This window comes from Chelonoidis abingdonii, chromosome 1, assembly GCF_003597395.2.
Source record: "Chelonoidis abingdonii isolate Lonesome George chromosome 1, CheloAbing_2.0, whole genome shotgun sequence".
Lineage (NCBI taxonomy): Eukaryota > Metazoa > Chordata > Testudines > Testudinidae > Chelonoidis > Chelonoidis abingdonii.
In genome coordinates, this window is record NC_133769.1 from 6,821,501 (window position 1) to 6,834,476 (window position 12,976).

General features: G+C 47.5%; 1 protein-coding gene across 4 annotated transcripts in view; it reads left to right on the forward strand.

Annotated features, from left to right (window-relative positions):
* PFKFB3 (6-phosphofructo-2-kinase/fructose-2,6-biphosphatase 3) overlaps positions 1 to 12,525 on the forward strand; it is a 71,447-nt gene extending 58,922 nt beyond the window's left edge. For 2 of the 4 annotated variants that reach the window (XM_032773579.2, XM_032773575.2), the window contains exons 11-15: positions 362 to 491; positions 1,214 to 1,276; positions 1,517 to 1,581; positions 3,032 to 3,205; positions 9,632 to 12,525. In XM_032773579.2, the coding sequence (XP_032629470.1) occupies positions 362 to 491; positions 1,214 to 1,276; positions 1,517 to 1,581; positions 3,032 to 3,205; positions 9,632 to 9,661 (462 nt within the window). In that variant the 3' untranslated portion in view covers positions 9,662 to 12,525. Of the gene's footprint in view, positions 1 to 361; positions 492 to 1,213; positions 1,277 to 1,516; positions 1,582 to 3,031; positions 3,206 to 4,556; positions 4,580 to 9,631 lie in introns of all 4 variants that reach the window. The other 2 variants (XM_032773576.2, XM_032773580.2) reach the window with 2 other exon arrangements.
* The last annotated feature ends 451 nt before the right edge of the window (positions 12,526 to 12,976 follow it).

The window sequence follows — 12,976 nt, forward strand, 5'->3', positions numbered from 1 at the left end:
TTAAGCAGAAGGGCCTAACTTCCAGGCAAACTCTTGTTGGCATTGTGGAAGGGTTGGGTGGATCTCAAATGGTGGCAGTGATTCTCCTATGTAGTAGGAGACGGGGGTTGTGAATATATGTCCAGTTTAAAAGAATCCAGTAGAAGGAAACTCCTCCTGTTACCAACCCCATGTAAAGCATCATTTCAACAGTGTTCCAGCTGCTTTTGTCCTGTAAGTCATGGATACAACTCCAAACTCCAGGAATTTTGTGGGTTTCACTTGGTTTAAAGATGGACCAAAACAATGGCTTTGCTTTTGACTCCTTGTAACTCCTGATTGTGCTCTGTGAATTTATCTCTAGCTCCTGTTTATTTTGCAGTCATACCAAGATCTGGTGCAGCGCCTGGAGCCAGTCATCATGGAGCTGGAGAGGCAGGAGAATGTCCTTGTGATCTGTCACCAGGCTGTGATGCGGTGCCTTCTGGCTTATTTCCTAGATAAGAGTGCAGGTATGTGACACCCCCCTAGCAGTCTTAGCAGGAGGCAGTGGGTCCCATGTTGCTTCCGGCTGTTCTACATTGGCATGGAAGGGGAGGACGGTGTCGTACAGAAGCTCAGAGAGAAAGGGACTCCTTGCACACACTCGTTGAAGGAGTTCTCAAAGTTAGATGGTGTTGGGAGTGCTGCTTGGTGCACATAGTTCTGTCTCTGCAAAGACTGGGCCATGTGACACTCGCAGTATTTTAAGTGGCATTGCGCCAGCCTGAGCTTCTGCTGTATCATGGGTGGGCTGGTCACTGAGAGCGTAGGTCCTCTTCTATGCTGCTGGTCCCAGCTCCAGCTTGTGGGCTGCTGCAGTGTCATTCCTCTGAACCTCTGTTGGAACTCTGGCATCGCTAAGTGAGCTCCAGGGTTGGCTTGAGGAGTCCCCGAGTTGCTGAGGAGGGGGCGTTTAGTCTCCCAGTCTGATCCTACTGCTGAAGTGGGAGATTGGAACTAGCCAGGGGTGTTGGGCCAGCTGTAGAGTGGAGCCCTGGGTGGACATTTGTTTTGCCAGTGCTTCGGGTGACCTAGGCAGTGTGCTGAGTTATACACGGGGAGGGGAGCTCCCACCGGCCTCTACAGAGGCGTAGAGTCAGTCCATACATATGCAAACATGTTTGCAGAATGGATTCTGCCACCTGTGTTGTCACTAACCTCCCCTCCCCTGCCTTGTTTGCCGTTCCTCCAGCTGAAATGCCCTACCTGAAATGCCCCCTTCACACGGTGCTGAAGCTGACACCTGTGGCCTATGGTAAGTGGAATGTTTTTCCTTGACAGGCTGGCTCGCGTGGTGGGGTGAAGTGTTTGCTGATGGTTGCACCTCGGTTCAGGATAGATTGTAGGCTCCTCTGGGCAGGACTGGAGCTCTCTTCCTGTGTGTTTGTGCACTGTCTAGCCCAGGGAGTCCCTGAGCTTGACTGAGGCCTTTGGGCTCCACCCTAAAGTAATGAGGAACCATAAATTGCTGACAGTCTCTCGCTCCTCACTGCAGGTTGCCGAGTGGAGTCCATCTGTCTGAATGTCGAAGCGGTGAACACTCACAGAGACCAGTCAGAGGTGACTTGTGCTTTGCTTTAGATCTTTCAGTCACTCTCTCTCTTTCCTCCTAACGTTAGCCAGCAACAAGGACTTCAAGAGGGGGCGGGAGATCGCTTGGCTGGGCACCATGAGCAGCCATTTTAGAACTGGCTTCAGGTGTTGCAGGCAGATGAGGAGGCTTCAGAATTTAAAGACCCTGACCCCCCCAAATGCCTTCAGGCGCTTCCCCTACATGCTAGGGGCTTGATCCAAAGCCCACTGAAGTCAATGGACAGACTTTCATCGGGCTTTGGATCAGACCGTCTGACAGCCAATGAGCCTAGACTGATAAATGCCTGAAGAGGAGGCAGGGAATGATTTCTGCAGTGCCGTAGTTAGGGACAGAGCCATCAGGCCACGTTCCTTGTTAAGCAGAAGGGGTGAGTGTGCTGTATGCGCGTGGAGGGCTAGGGGAGAGGAAGGCAAAATGTTGGCAATCTCCTTTGGGGAGCAAGATGAATGTGCTGTGGGCTTGTGAGCTAAGCAGAGTTAAGCCTGGTCAGTACATGGATAGGAACATGTAGGTACTACGAGCAGTGGTGCTGATGATTTAGGAGATGGCATACTTCCACGGTGTTGGCATTGAAGGCATGCTCCAGCACAGTGTTCACGGGTGCTGTGCTCACAGATCCAATTTAAATTGTCTCCCTTTCAGGTGTCTATTTCTTTCTTCTTCACTTCCCGTCCTAAACTGCATCATAGTGTTGCTAGAAGTGAGCCTTTCCCGTCTAGAGGTGGCTGCGTAGTCGGCAATGGGTGAAGCAATTCCCGGCTGGGTAGCATAGATCAAGAGCTTCTGAATCCTTTGACAGCTGCTGTATTGTAGCAGTGGGTTCTGCAGCAATAACAAGAGCTAGGCTGTGGTGAGAAAATAAAGCTAGACAAGCACAAATTGCTCTAGTTGTTCTCCTAACATGCTGCATGGGTAGCTGTCGCTCCCTTTCACCCGGGAATTGCAGGCAGTTCCAGGAAGCAGAACATCCCATAGGGGAGCATAAGCCCTTTGCAGTGGAACTTCCCTGGCTGCTCTGTCCAATTGCCGAATCAGTCGCTCTCATTGGCTAGACTAGCTCTCTCCTGTGCTGCTTGCTTTTGTGCTCTCCTCTTGCCTATCTGTTTGAGTCTGCAGGAAAGATCTTGAGAAGGAGACAGAAGAACCTTCCTGTTCTAGTCAACAGTCACAACAAGTCGTGGCCTTTTCTGTGTGCGTAGACCCAGAAGGGTTCAGAGCGTAGGGTTTTCTCCCTTGCAATGTCTCTCCTGACCTTTTGTGTTGCACTTGGTGATCAGGGACATTAATGCATCAAACACACACCATATATGTAGTTGGGGTTTTTTTTTTGGTGGGTGGGGAAATAGAGAATTTAAAATTGCTTTTTTTCATAACTTTCGCCTTCTTCCTTTTTGTCTTTGTCTTGCTCTAATTTAGGAAGCAAAGAAGGGACCTAACCCGCTCATGAGACGTAATAGTGTTACCCCTCTAGCAAGCCCAGAGCCCACCAAAAAGCCTCGCATCAACAGCTTTGACGAGCATGTGGCTTCTTCTTCTGCTGCCCTGCCAGTCTGTATGCCCCAAGAGGTGCCCACGCAGCTGCCTGGACAAGTTAGTCGAATCCTCCTTCTTCTTTTTATTGTTGTTCGCTTCTTGTCGCTTATTAATCTAGGGAGGAGCCTTTGATTATTTTAATTATGCTGTTGTCTCCGAACTAAATTTCGTTACAGTTCACCACCAACGCCTTGCCCTCTCTTCTAGTAAAAGCACCTTAAATTAACTCGCTGTTCAGTCTCTTGCTTCTTGGGACCTGTGGAAGCCCAGGAAAATCCAAATCCAGACTGAACTGAGCAACTGTGTTGAAATTTAATGTTTCTCTCTGGCCTCATTCTGGTGTCTCTGAACTCAGCTACATTACAAGCTTCTATTGTAGCTGGTTTGCCCACTCCCATTCCAGATCATTCATTGGCATCTCCACTCCTTCCTCCTCTGGGATCTCTACTCCTTCCTCCTCTGGGATCTAGCTGCCCCTTACTAGATTGGAGTTTAGTTCTAGATGCTGCAAAGAGGGAATAATTCTTGACATTATCTTAATAATGACCTCTGGGAACCTATGCCCTGGCTGCACCTGCTTCCCTTCCCATTGCTCTCCCAAGAACTCCAGCCTACCTAGCAAGACGTGGGGCAAGAGAACAGGCTATGTTGCCTTTTTGAATGGCAGCCCTAATGACCAGCTGTCACAGAGCTGATAAACTGGCTTTGACTCTATTGGCCATGACTTGATTCACAGCCTGGCAGGAACCATCTGCTGCGTGTGGTTGCACAAATCCCAGGGGGACGCGTGGGCTTTCTTGCTCTGTCCATTATAGAGGAAGGAGCTCCACCAGGGGCACTGCTTAGTGCTAACTTCTCCCCATGATTGCTTGTCTGATGTTTCATAGAGTAGTAAAACTCCTTCCTCCCAGTCAGTTCCCCCCACAATTAAAGATCTGGGGTGCTGGCTACACGGGCACCCATAAAAGTGGGTCTGTTCAGGCCTTAGAGACCTTAGTTATAGAGGAACTCCATGCCCCATTAGGGGGTAATAAGAGCATGCTGCCTGGTCTGTCCGCCCTTCCTGTGCCCTGTGGTCCATGTTCATTCCCTGTTGCCCTCTCCACTGTCTTATAGGCCAGTCCCAAAAAGTAAGGTGGCAAGTTCAAACACTGCCGGGCTAGGATGAATTTCTGGAGGTTCTGGTTGGTGGCTGCTTTGCACTAACATCTGGTTCCCCTTAGCACTAAAGGGGATGTTAAGAAGGCCTCCAGTTTTGGTGTCCTTCATGCTCGTGCTCCTTCCAATTAACCCCGGAATTGCTCTTTGGTTGATTGCCTCTTGCTGATTTCAAATGACTCCCTTCCTACGTGCACGCTGTTACTGACGCCTCTCTTTCCATTTTCTCTGTCTCTTTGTCTCCTTGCAGCCTTTACTAGGGAAGGCTTGTCTGTAAGTATCTTCTTGTGAGTTTTTCCTTTGCATGTCTCCTACCTTCCAGCTGGCTTTGTTGTTATCTTCTTTGTTGTTGCTGCTATGAAACTAGATTGCGTTCTGGATTTTAATTCTGTGGCTCCAAAGTCTTCCTTCATTAGGGGGGAATTCATTCATCTTTATGGGGGGAAAGATGGGGCCACCAGTGGTATTCAAACACTCAGGGGTCTTGGATCTGCTACTGCTAAACCCCAATCTCTCTCCTTCTAGTCCCCCTCCTGCTCCCTGTCCAACCATTTGGTCAAGGACACTGGAATCTGTTAAAGATTCTCATCCGTGCTTGTACCCTCTAATCTGGTTTGTAGTTCTGGTTTGTCCTTCCTTCCTGCCTGGGTGCTGACTTGGCTTCCTGTTAGCTGTGACACTCCTACTGCAGCAGATGTGGTTTAGCAGTGTCTGATCAGAAGGTGGAGAGAGGGGCTACTTTGCCTCTGGTGCAATCAGCCTCCGCCCTCGTGCTATTCCCTCCTGGCCAGGGATGGCTTGTATCTCTGGCTCATGGAGAGGCTTCCACACAACAATTTTTCCACCTCCTTAGAATGCAACAAGTGGGAGCAATATTCCCTCTCATTTTTTCCTTCCATGTGTGGAATGAATTTTGGTATGTGCAACACCAATGTTGAGGTGATGTGCGGTTGTGTGCCATCAGTGCGAACAAAAAACCTGAATTGCTGATCAGACTTAAACAGCTTTCTGTACCCTTCTGCTAAAGGGTTGCTGAAGCTGCATCTGCAGTTGACCTTGCTATGTATTCATTTTCATACTCTATATATTATGTATTACTTTTTGCTAAAAAGTAATGCAGGGCCTTGTATCATTTTTTGTTACAAGAGCTATGTAGATAACTGCCATTTAGCATTTGAATGGTCAGAGTTTTCTAATTTGCAAGATTATATTATAACACTTTCTGCTAGGGAATCCGATCATGGCTTTGTCAGTAATTGAACAGGACAATGCTGAATCTTTTCCTAGACATCTAGATATATTGAATCTGTCAAGGCACCAAATCTTGCTACCCTTCTGTATAACCCAGCCAAACTGGAGTGGGTCTACTGCAGAGAGAGTGGGCAGGCAGCAGTAGGGAGAGGCGTCTCTTGCCACCACAGCCCTGGGGCTGGGGGAGAGGTGTTTTTTCCCTGCCCTAGCCCTGCATGCCCCATGCTTCCCACCCCACTCTACCTTACACATCCTCTTTGAGGTCAAGGCCCACCTCTGACTGCGCGGCTCCACTAATTAGTTACATGGCCCTTGATGCCCTCTTATGCAGGTGTGCAACTTAGAAAGAACACAGAGTGAGAGGTTGCCACCAACAGCTTCCTGGGGAGGCCCTGCTTCAAGTTCTCCCTCATCTAGAAAGGATTTTATCTCCTGTGTCAAGGGAGGTGTTTAGTTTTTGGGCTGAGAGCTGTTTGGTCATGGTATCCAACTACCTGCAAAACTGTGACCAAGCCAATCAGGATTTGAGCTTCTTGGGAGTAGTTTATCCATGTTGACGTGGGATGGTAGACAGTAAAGTAGACACCTTCAGCTAAGGCCAAGATTATGGTTTCTTTAATATATTATATATATAGAGAGGAGAGAGAAGAAGAGAGCACCTATCTCATAAGAACTGGATGGGCCTTGTGAAAGGTCATTGAGTCAGTCCCCTGCCTTTGATTAGCTGGCCAAGTACTGTCCCTGACTGTGGTTTGGTTTTTTTTGTTTGCTCCAGATCCCTTAATGGGGCAGGATTGAACTCACCAACCCTGGGTTGCAGCCAATGCACAACCACTGAGCTTATCCCTCCCCCCTTCTTTGCCAGGTTATACCTGAGCTGTGAATGAATGCCCTTAACTCCTGCATGCTTGTACTCCAATCCTGTTGTGTGGCTATCTACAGATCAGTTGCAGAATAACAGAATGTTAGGCACGTCTAGACTACGCGCATATCAGCGCGTTAAAAATTAGAATTGCTCGGGGATCGATATATCGCGTCTTAATCTTAGACGGATATATCGATCCCTTGGCGCGCTGTATTATCGATTCCGAACTCCCCAACCCCAACAGAGTTCCAGAATCGACATGGCGAGCCGCGGACATCGATCCCGCCGCTGGGTGAGGACGGCGTAGTAAATCGTTTTAGATATTCGACTTCAGCTACGGTTTATTCACGTAGCTGAAATTGCGTATTCTAAAATCGATTTTACCCCTGTGTAGACCAGCCCTAAGTCAGAGGGGAGCCTAAATGGGCACATTACTGGTGCTTCTTGTAGATCTTTGTTGCCAGGGCACAGGTACAGCGTTAATGGTGAAGCATCAGCTCATCACTTACGCACTGACTGGATCAGCCAAAGTTCACAGTTAATGTTGCATCTCTTGTCCTTGTGGTTTTCAAGATGCTGGGATTTGCCTGTTACTAAATAAGAGCAGTATTCAGTAAAAATGATGGCAGAATTCAGCTGCTGCTTGAACACAGCAGCGGGGAACCGCTGACCAACCTCATTTAATTCTTATCCTCTCTCATCTTGTGATAGTTTACTTGCAGTATCAATCTAACACCTCGTGTGTTAATGGAATGCGGTCACATTGCAAACCTGGGCAAAGATTTTTGTTTATGGGGAGCTCAGCTCTTTGTACGTTAAAAACAAAGGCAGGTTTGTCTTGATTTATGTTTTGATTTGTCTAGCATTTGGCATGCATGGCTGCTTTTCCTTTCCTTATGCCTTGTGAGGTCGCTTCTTATATTGTCCACGTTGTAATCAAAAGGCACTTGAATCAGCTTGCTGCTACTGTGCCACTGAAAATTGCCCCCTCTGAAGCGGGTCAAAACCTTTTTGGAGAGCTATCTCAGTTTGCCAGTCCAAGAACTTCTGCTGAACCAGCTCATGCTCCCAGCCAGGCTCTCCCAAGTTCTGACGTAGTTGCAGACTAAAGCTTAGGCAGGCCAGGACTCCATGGCTTGGAGGCTTGCCTTTGCTGACTGACTGGGGCATCTTCATGCTTAGTCATTTAAGGTGGAAGAGGAACCTAAGCATTAGGGGCAAAATTCGAGATGATGTGTAACTGGCATGTTCTTCCAACTCCCCCGCACCCCCCCGACTATATCTTATCCCATCTTAGGCTGACTTAGACACATGTTTATCATCATACACCCTCCTCCCTGATCCAAATCTCTATGAGCATCTAAGTGGCCTCCTTAGCAGCTAGAAGAGAGAGCAACATGCACCAGTCATAGTCAACCTCTGACTTTTACCTCTATGTGGGGATATATGTTACACTAATGTACACTCCCTGACTCATTTTGTTCATGGGCCTAAGTAGGTCTACGGCAGGGTTACCGGCAGGTGCTCAGCTGATGTCAATTTGTCGTAGCACCACTGAAGTCAGTGGAACTCTGACCACTTTCACCAGCTGAGGATCACGGAGTGTCTAATGTCCCGTCCTTCTGATTCTAGCTCCCAGAGCCTGAAGCATCAGTGGCTGGGGACCACCATCCTAATATGGATCGGATTCTTTGTTGTTAATAGGGTTGTATACAATATAGCGGGTAGCCTAGAAAGCAGGCAGGAAATAAGATCACAAACCAGCAGCCTAGCACCTTTGCTGGGAAGATACTATAGTAAGTGCTCATCACTGTAGGGATCTAGGCACTGGGGAGCAAGTGGGGAGGACAGCTGTTGCCTTTTGACTATAATGGGGTGTGTGTCTGTGTGTGTGTGTGTGTGTGTGTGTGTTCTTTTTATTTATTTTGATCCTGAATGAACTTTTATTAAATCAAATTTAAAGTCTCTTCCCCTCCTTTCCCCTTCTCTCTTTCCCCTTCACTCTTCATGCTTAAAGACGAACTGTGTATCACTTCCTTAAAGTTTTCTCTTTACTAAAATTTCCAAGGTAAATGGCTCAATGCATGCTCTGCCTTCCCTAACTTGACCCTGTCTCTTTGGATAGCAGTGAGAGCATCTCAACCCACTTCTGCATCTTGGTTCATGTTATAAACCCAGCCAGGACTGAGATTTCTGTTGAGAAACTAGTCTCTCTCCCTTTTCCCTTCCCTGGGATGTTGTGATGTGGAAAACTTGCCAATCACAACAAACCTTCCTATCCCATATCTAGTGGGAGCTGCTCAGTGTTGTGACCACTGCAGAGGGTGTCAGTCTTGCATTGTGACTAGTGTGTGTTTAGCTGTTGAGACTTGCATCCTTTTCACTTCTTTGGCATGGATTAAAAAATGCTTTTCTAGTTGACCTTGGTGTTTAGTGGATATCTTTGCAACAGCAGTTCTGAAGACCTACAGTTGAGATCCATAGCTGGATGGTATCTAGGCTTGAGCAGCAATGGAAGACCCTAGTGCTTTTTAAAGACAGTATTGGGGCAAGTGAAAAGTCTGGAGATAGATCTTAATCTGTAGTTCACAGTGAGGCAGACTACAGGAAGCTGAGCTCCCTTGCTCCGCTGAAGCAGTCAGTGTGTGCATGTCTCATTCAGCCATCGTGCAGGATAGTGCTTAGCATAGGTTCAGCTTCACTAGTGCAAATTATTCAGGGTTCAGATATGTGCTAGGAGGTCTGCAGAAACAAAGGAAGACCCAGAAACCTAGTCTCCACCCATCTTGGGCCTTGTGTATTCATTTATGCCTGTGCAAAATGGGTGGTATTTCACATCCACGCTGCACTGGTGTTGATTACTCTGCAGTATAGAATCCGGCAAGGCACTTACTGTCTAAATACAGACATGACACAAGCGAGGGCCACGGATACAAACAATAGAGGGCAGAGGGTGAGAGGCAGGCGGCATGCTGATGAAAATCTCCTCTGTTGCTTTTTTGTTTGTTTTATCGTGGCTGTTCCCTCAGTGCGCATTGTCTGACTTGCCTCCCTAGTAGATGTTTTTGCAGTGATCCCTACAGTGGCTCTGTTAGCCTTCCCTTCCCCATGTCCCATCTGCATGTACAGGATGCTGCTGTGTTTCTTGCTGTTTGGTTTCCGAGTTACAGGGCAAATCCAACCCCTGCTTTGCTTTCTTTCTTTGCAAGACCGTGAACAGCTCCCAGAAGCAATCATGATTTCTTCAGGGCTGTTAGAAGCCTACGGATGAAGCCGATTCCATTTCATCATCATTTCTGATGTTTGCTTGTATCGTACTCCTCCATTCGACTCGAGGTCGATCCTTGGCTGCTTCTACCATAGCTGTTTGTCTGCCGACTGGACTGTATTGAGTTTGGGAGAGAGAGAAGAGCTCATCAACCTGAAAAAAGTGGATTCAACAGCCAATCCATAGGCCATCTCTTTTTATGTCTCCTTGGGTGTTCGATATATCCTAGCAAGCTGTAACGTGCTTCTAGTGCACTGAGTTGCTGGACTTTCTTTTTGTGTGTAAGCGACGTGACCTTGCAGGGATGGCTGGTACTGCTCCGTCTCCTCTCATTCGTGTGTATATATGTGGAGGAGACAGGGTGAGCAGAGAAATACAAAAGGGGAGGGGTGTCTTTAACTCCTCTGTGAACTGGGCACTCCTTACTGGTACCGGCGATGGCCTGCACGCAGCCAGGCTCTTCGTGGCACGTGACCCGACAGCAGAGACAGTAGTTGGGTGACATCCTTGACTGTTCAAGCAGAACTCTACGGCCGGGTTTAGCAAAACAACAATTCTGTAGCTCTGTAAATATCAACGGGATCTGCCGGGTGTGTCCATCTGCTTCAGAGACAAATGGAATCTGCTTTTAGCCTCGACCTGAGATGCGCTGGCTGAGAAGAGATGGTTTGAGCCACTGGGCGTGGCAGCAAGGCTTGGATTGGGGGGAAGCCCCACCTTGCTGCTGTTTGGATGGGGTTGGGGGAGGGGAGGAGCACAGTCCTATGTGATCCAAGAGGCGTTTCCTTCTAATTAATCTCCCCACTCTCCACTTCCCAGAGGTTTTTACCCTGCACTTGAGCAGGATTTGCTGTTCTAAAGTAGGTGTCTATGCTAGGCTAGGTGGGTTTGGCAGACACAACCCTCTTGGGGATGCATGGAGGTCTGTCTGTCCGTGAAGAGCAAGTTCTTTTGTGTGTGTGGAAAAATCCACATTCAGAGACATTTAAACAATAGTTTCTTTTTATAAACTGCTTGGTTTTGCACTTTACATGTGGCAGGGGTGTGACTCCCCCTCTGCCCCTCCCCCCTCCAATCCTGCCTCTTACAGATGAAGCTTAGATACTTGGATGCTGTACTGCGTGAGCTGAAAGATTAAGACTGCGAAGCAGTGGGTAGTTACAGTATTAGCAGTGGGGAGGGGAAGAGGGTGAGTGTGAGGTACTAATTTATGGACTAGTCATAGGGACTGGTCAACTTCCAGTTGTTCTGTATGTGAGTCTCTTCTTGACCGTCTGTTCTGTGTTTCAAGTTCTGGGGTTTAAGCCCAAGAATAACCACTACTGTGTCGTTTGTGCAGAAGTTCATGTGCGCTTGTGTTCTCCTTGTACAGCATTTTCTCCTGCCTGGCCTCCAGAAGTGGAGAGAGGAGAAGACTATTGAAGTAGTGTCTCGTTTTTCCTTGGCCTGCCAAGCCCTAAACCCCGCCTAGGCCCCGTGCTCTCTTTTGACCCCACCGCAGCTCTCTCCAGTGTGCAAGCGCTGAGCCAAAAAGCAGAGTGAAGCTCAAGCAATACATTATTGTCTTAACGGTTTAAAGTGCAGCTGAATCATATGCTGCAAGGATGTACCCTACAGTCCATTAGCAAAGCGGGCAGAGGTCCTGAGCTGTCAGCATTGTGCTGGGGAGTTCTCCACTCGTGTTTGTTTTATTTCTTTGTATTCGCTCTTGATTCAGGTAACGGTTAGTAAGTGAGGTTCCTGCAGAGGAGAGCAGAAAGGCTCTGGTAAAATGTGGTTACTTCTTTGGAAAGGTGAACCGCAGTGCCTAGTGCTTTAGTCTTGCACAGTGAAAATGGTTTGTACATTTGTACGTTTTAAAGCGGCACCAGGGAAGGGCCGGTAGTGGCTCTCTCAGCCCATATCTGACCATTGAAAATATTTTTATTGGTGACCTGCCGATGTGAGATTTGTTTATATACAGCTATTCTTGTAAAGATGAAGTGGAAGAATTTTTTTGTTTTTGAATAGCTGTGATAAATGCAGAGTTCCCTTTTTGCCTGCATGTTTTACGTCTGCCATTTAGTTTCATTTGTTTTAGAGAGACTAGTTTTTAGAGAGCGAGTGACCTATCTTTTGGACTGCTTCCCGAGGAGTTTAACTTTCTCCCTCTGCTACGGAAAGATAACGCAGCAAACGCAAACATTCGGGCCCGGGATCCATTTTACACACATCCAAACTTCAAAACAAACTTTATCTCCCGTTCTGAAAATAACTTCATATTGGTGAGGCCTACAAAAACTGAGCCTCTGTCTGAAAAGGAGCATGTTTAGTTGAAAGGGAAAGGGGTGGAATATCGCTTCAGACCAATCCCCTGATGCAAAGGGGTGGTGGCTTGGAGGAGGAGTTAGGCAAGCAAAGGGGCTTGCTGGGCTTGGTTCTGTCCATCATGTTCCCCTGGAAACTTGACACCAATTCTCCTATTTCTATAAACAGCAAATACTGGGCACCGGCCGTGCTGTTATAACACAGGGTAGGTGGGCAGAAGGGGCTAACTGAACCACACCAATGACTTTTTTTTTGTTTGTGTGTTTTGTGATACTTGAATTTATTTTTTTATAATTTTATAGTGAAGGGCTGTTTATTTATTTAATGTATGCTGCAGAGCTTGGAGAGAAGGGTAGGTCTTTCGGGGTTTATTTTATTTTGACTTATGGTATGTTACTTGTATTCTGTATATATGTCTGGAATAATTGCCTGAGATGAAAGCTGTGCCAGTTTAAGAACAGGGTATGCCTTTCAGAAATTTGTATATTTTGCAGCTGCTGGACCAATAAAATACCTTGTTGAAATAGACACTGGGCGTGATTCCTCCTTTGGCAATGGTATCTTTCTCATTCATGGTTTCCCTGCTGTGCCTAACGCACTGACAAGCACCCCTTGAATACGAATAATGTTTGACTTACTGTACATGGGGAGATCAACTCCGTGCCTTACAAAGTGTGAGCTGCACAGGGGGCGACCTGTACAGCGCCCCATTGTGGTTAGCGAGGTTGTACACCGGCACAGGGGTGTAGTCCTTGCAAGCTATGGTGGCGATTGTCACTGAGGGGTATGTCTACACAAAGAAGAAAAACCCGTGGCTGGCCCATGCCAGCCAACTCAGGCTGCGAGGCTGTTTAATTGCTGTGTAGTTGTGGGACCCTATGAAGTAGAAGGGTCTCCCAAGCCCAGAAGTCTACACAGAAATGAAACAGCCCTGCAGTCCAAGTCCGAGTCGGCTGGCAAGGGCCAAGTGCAGCTTTTT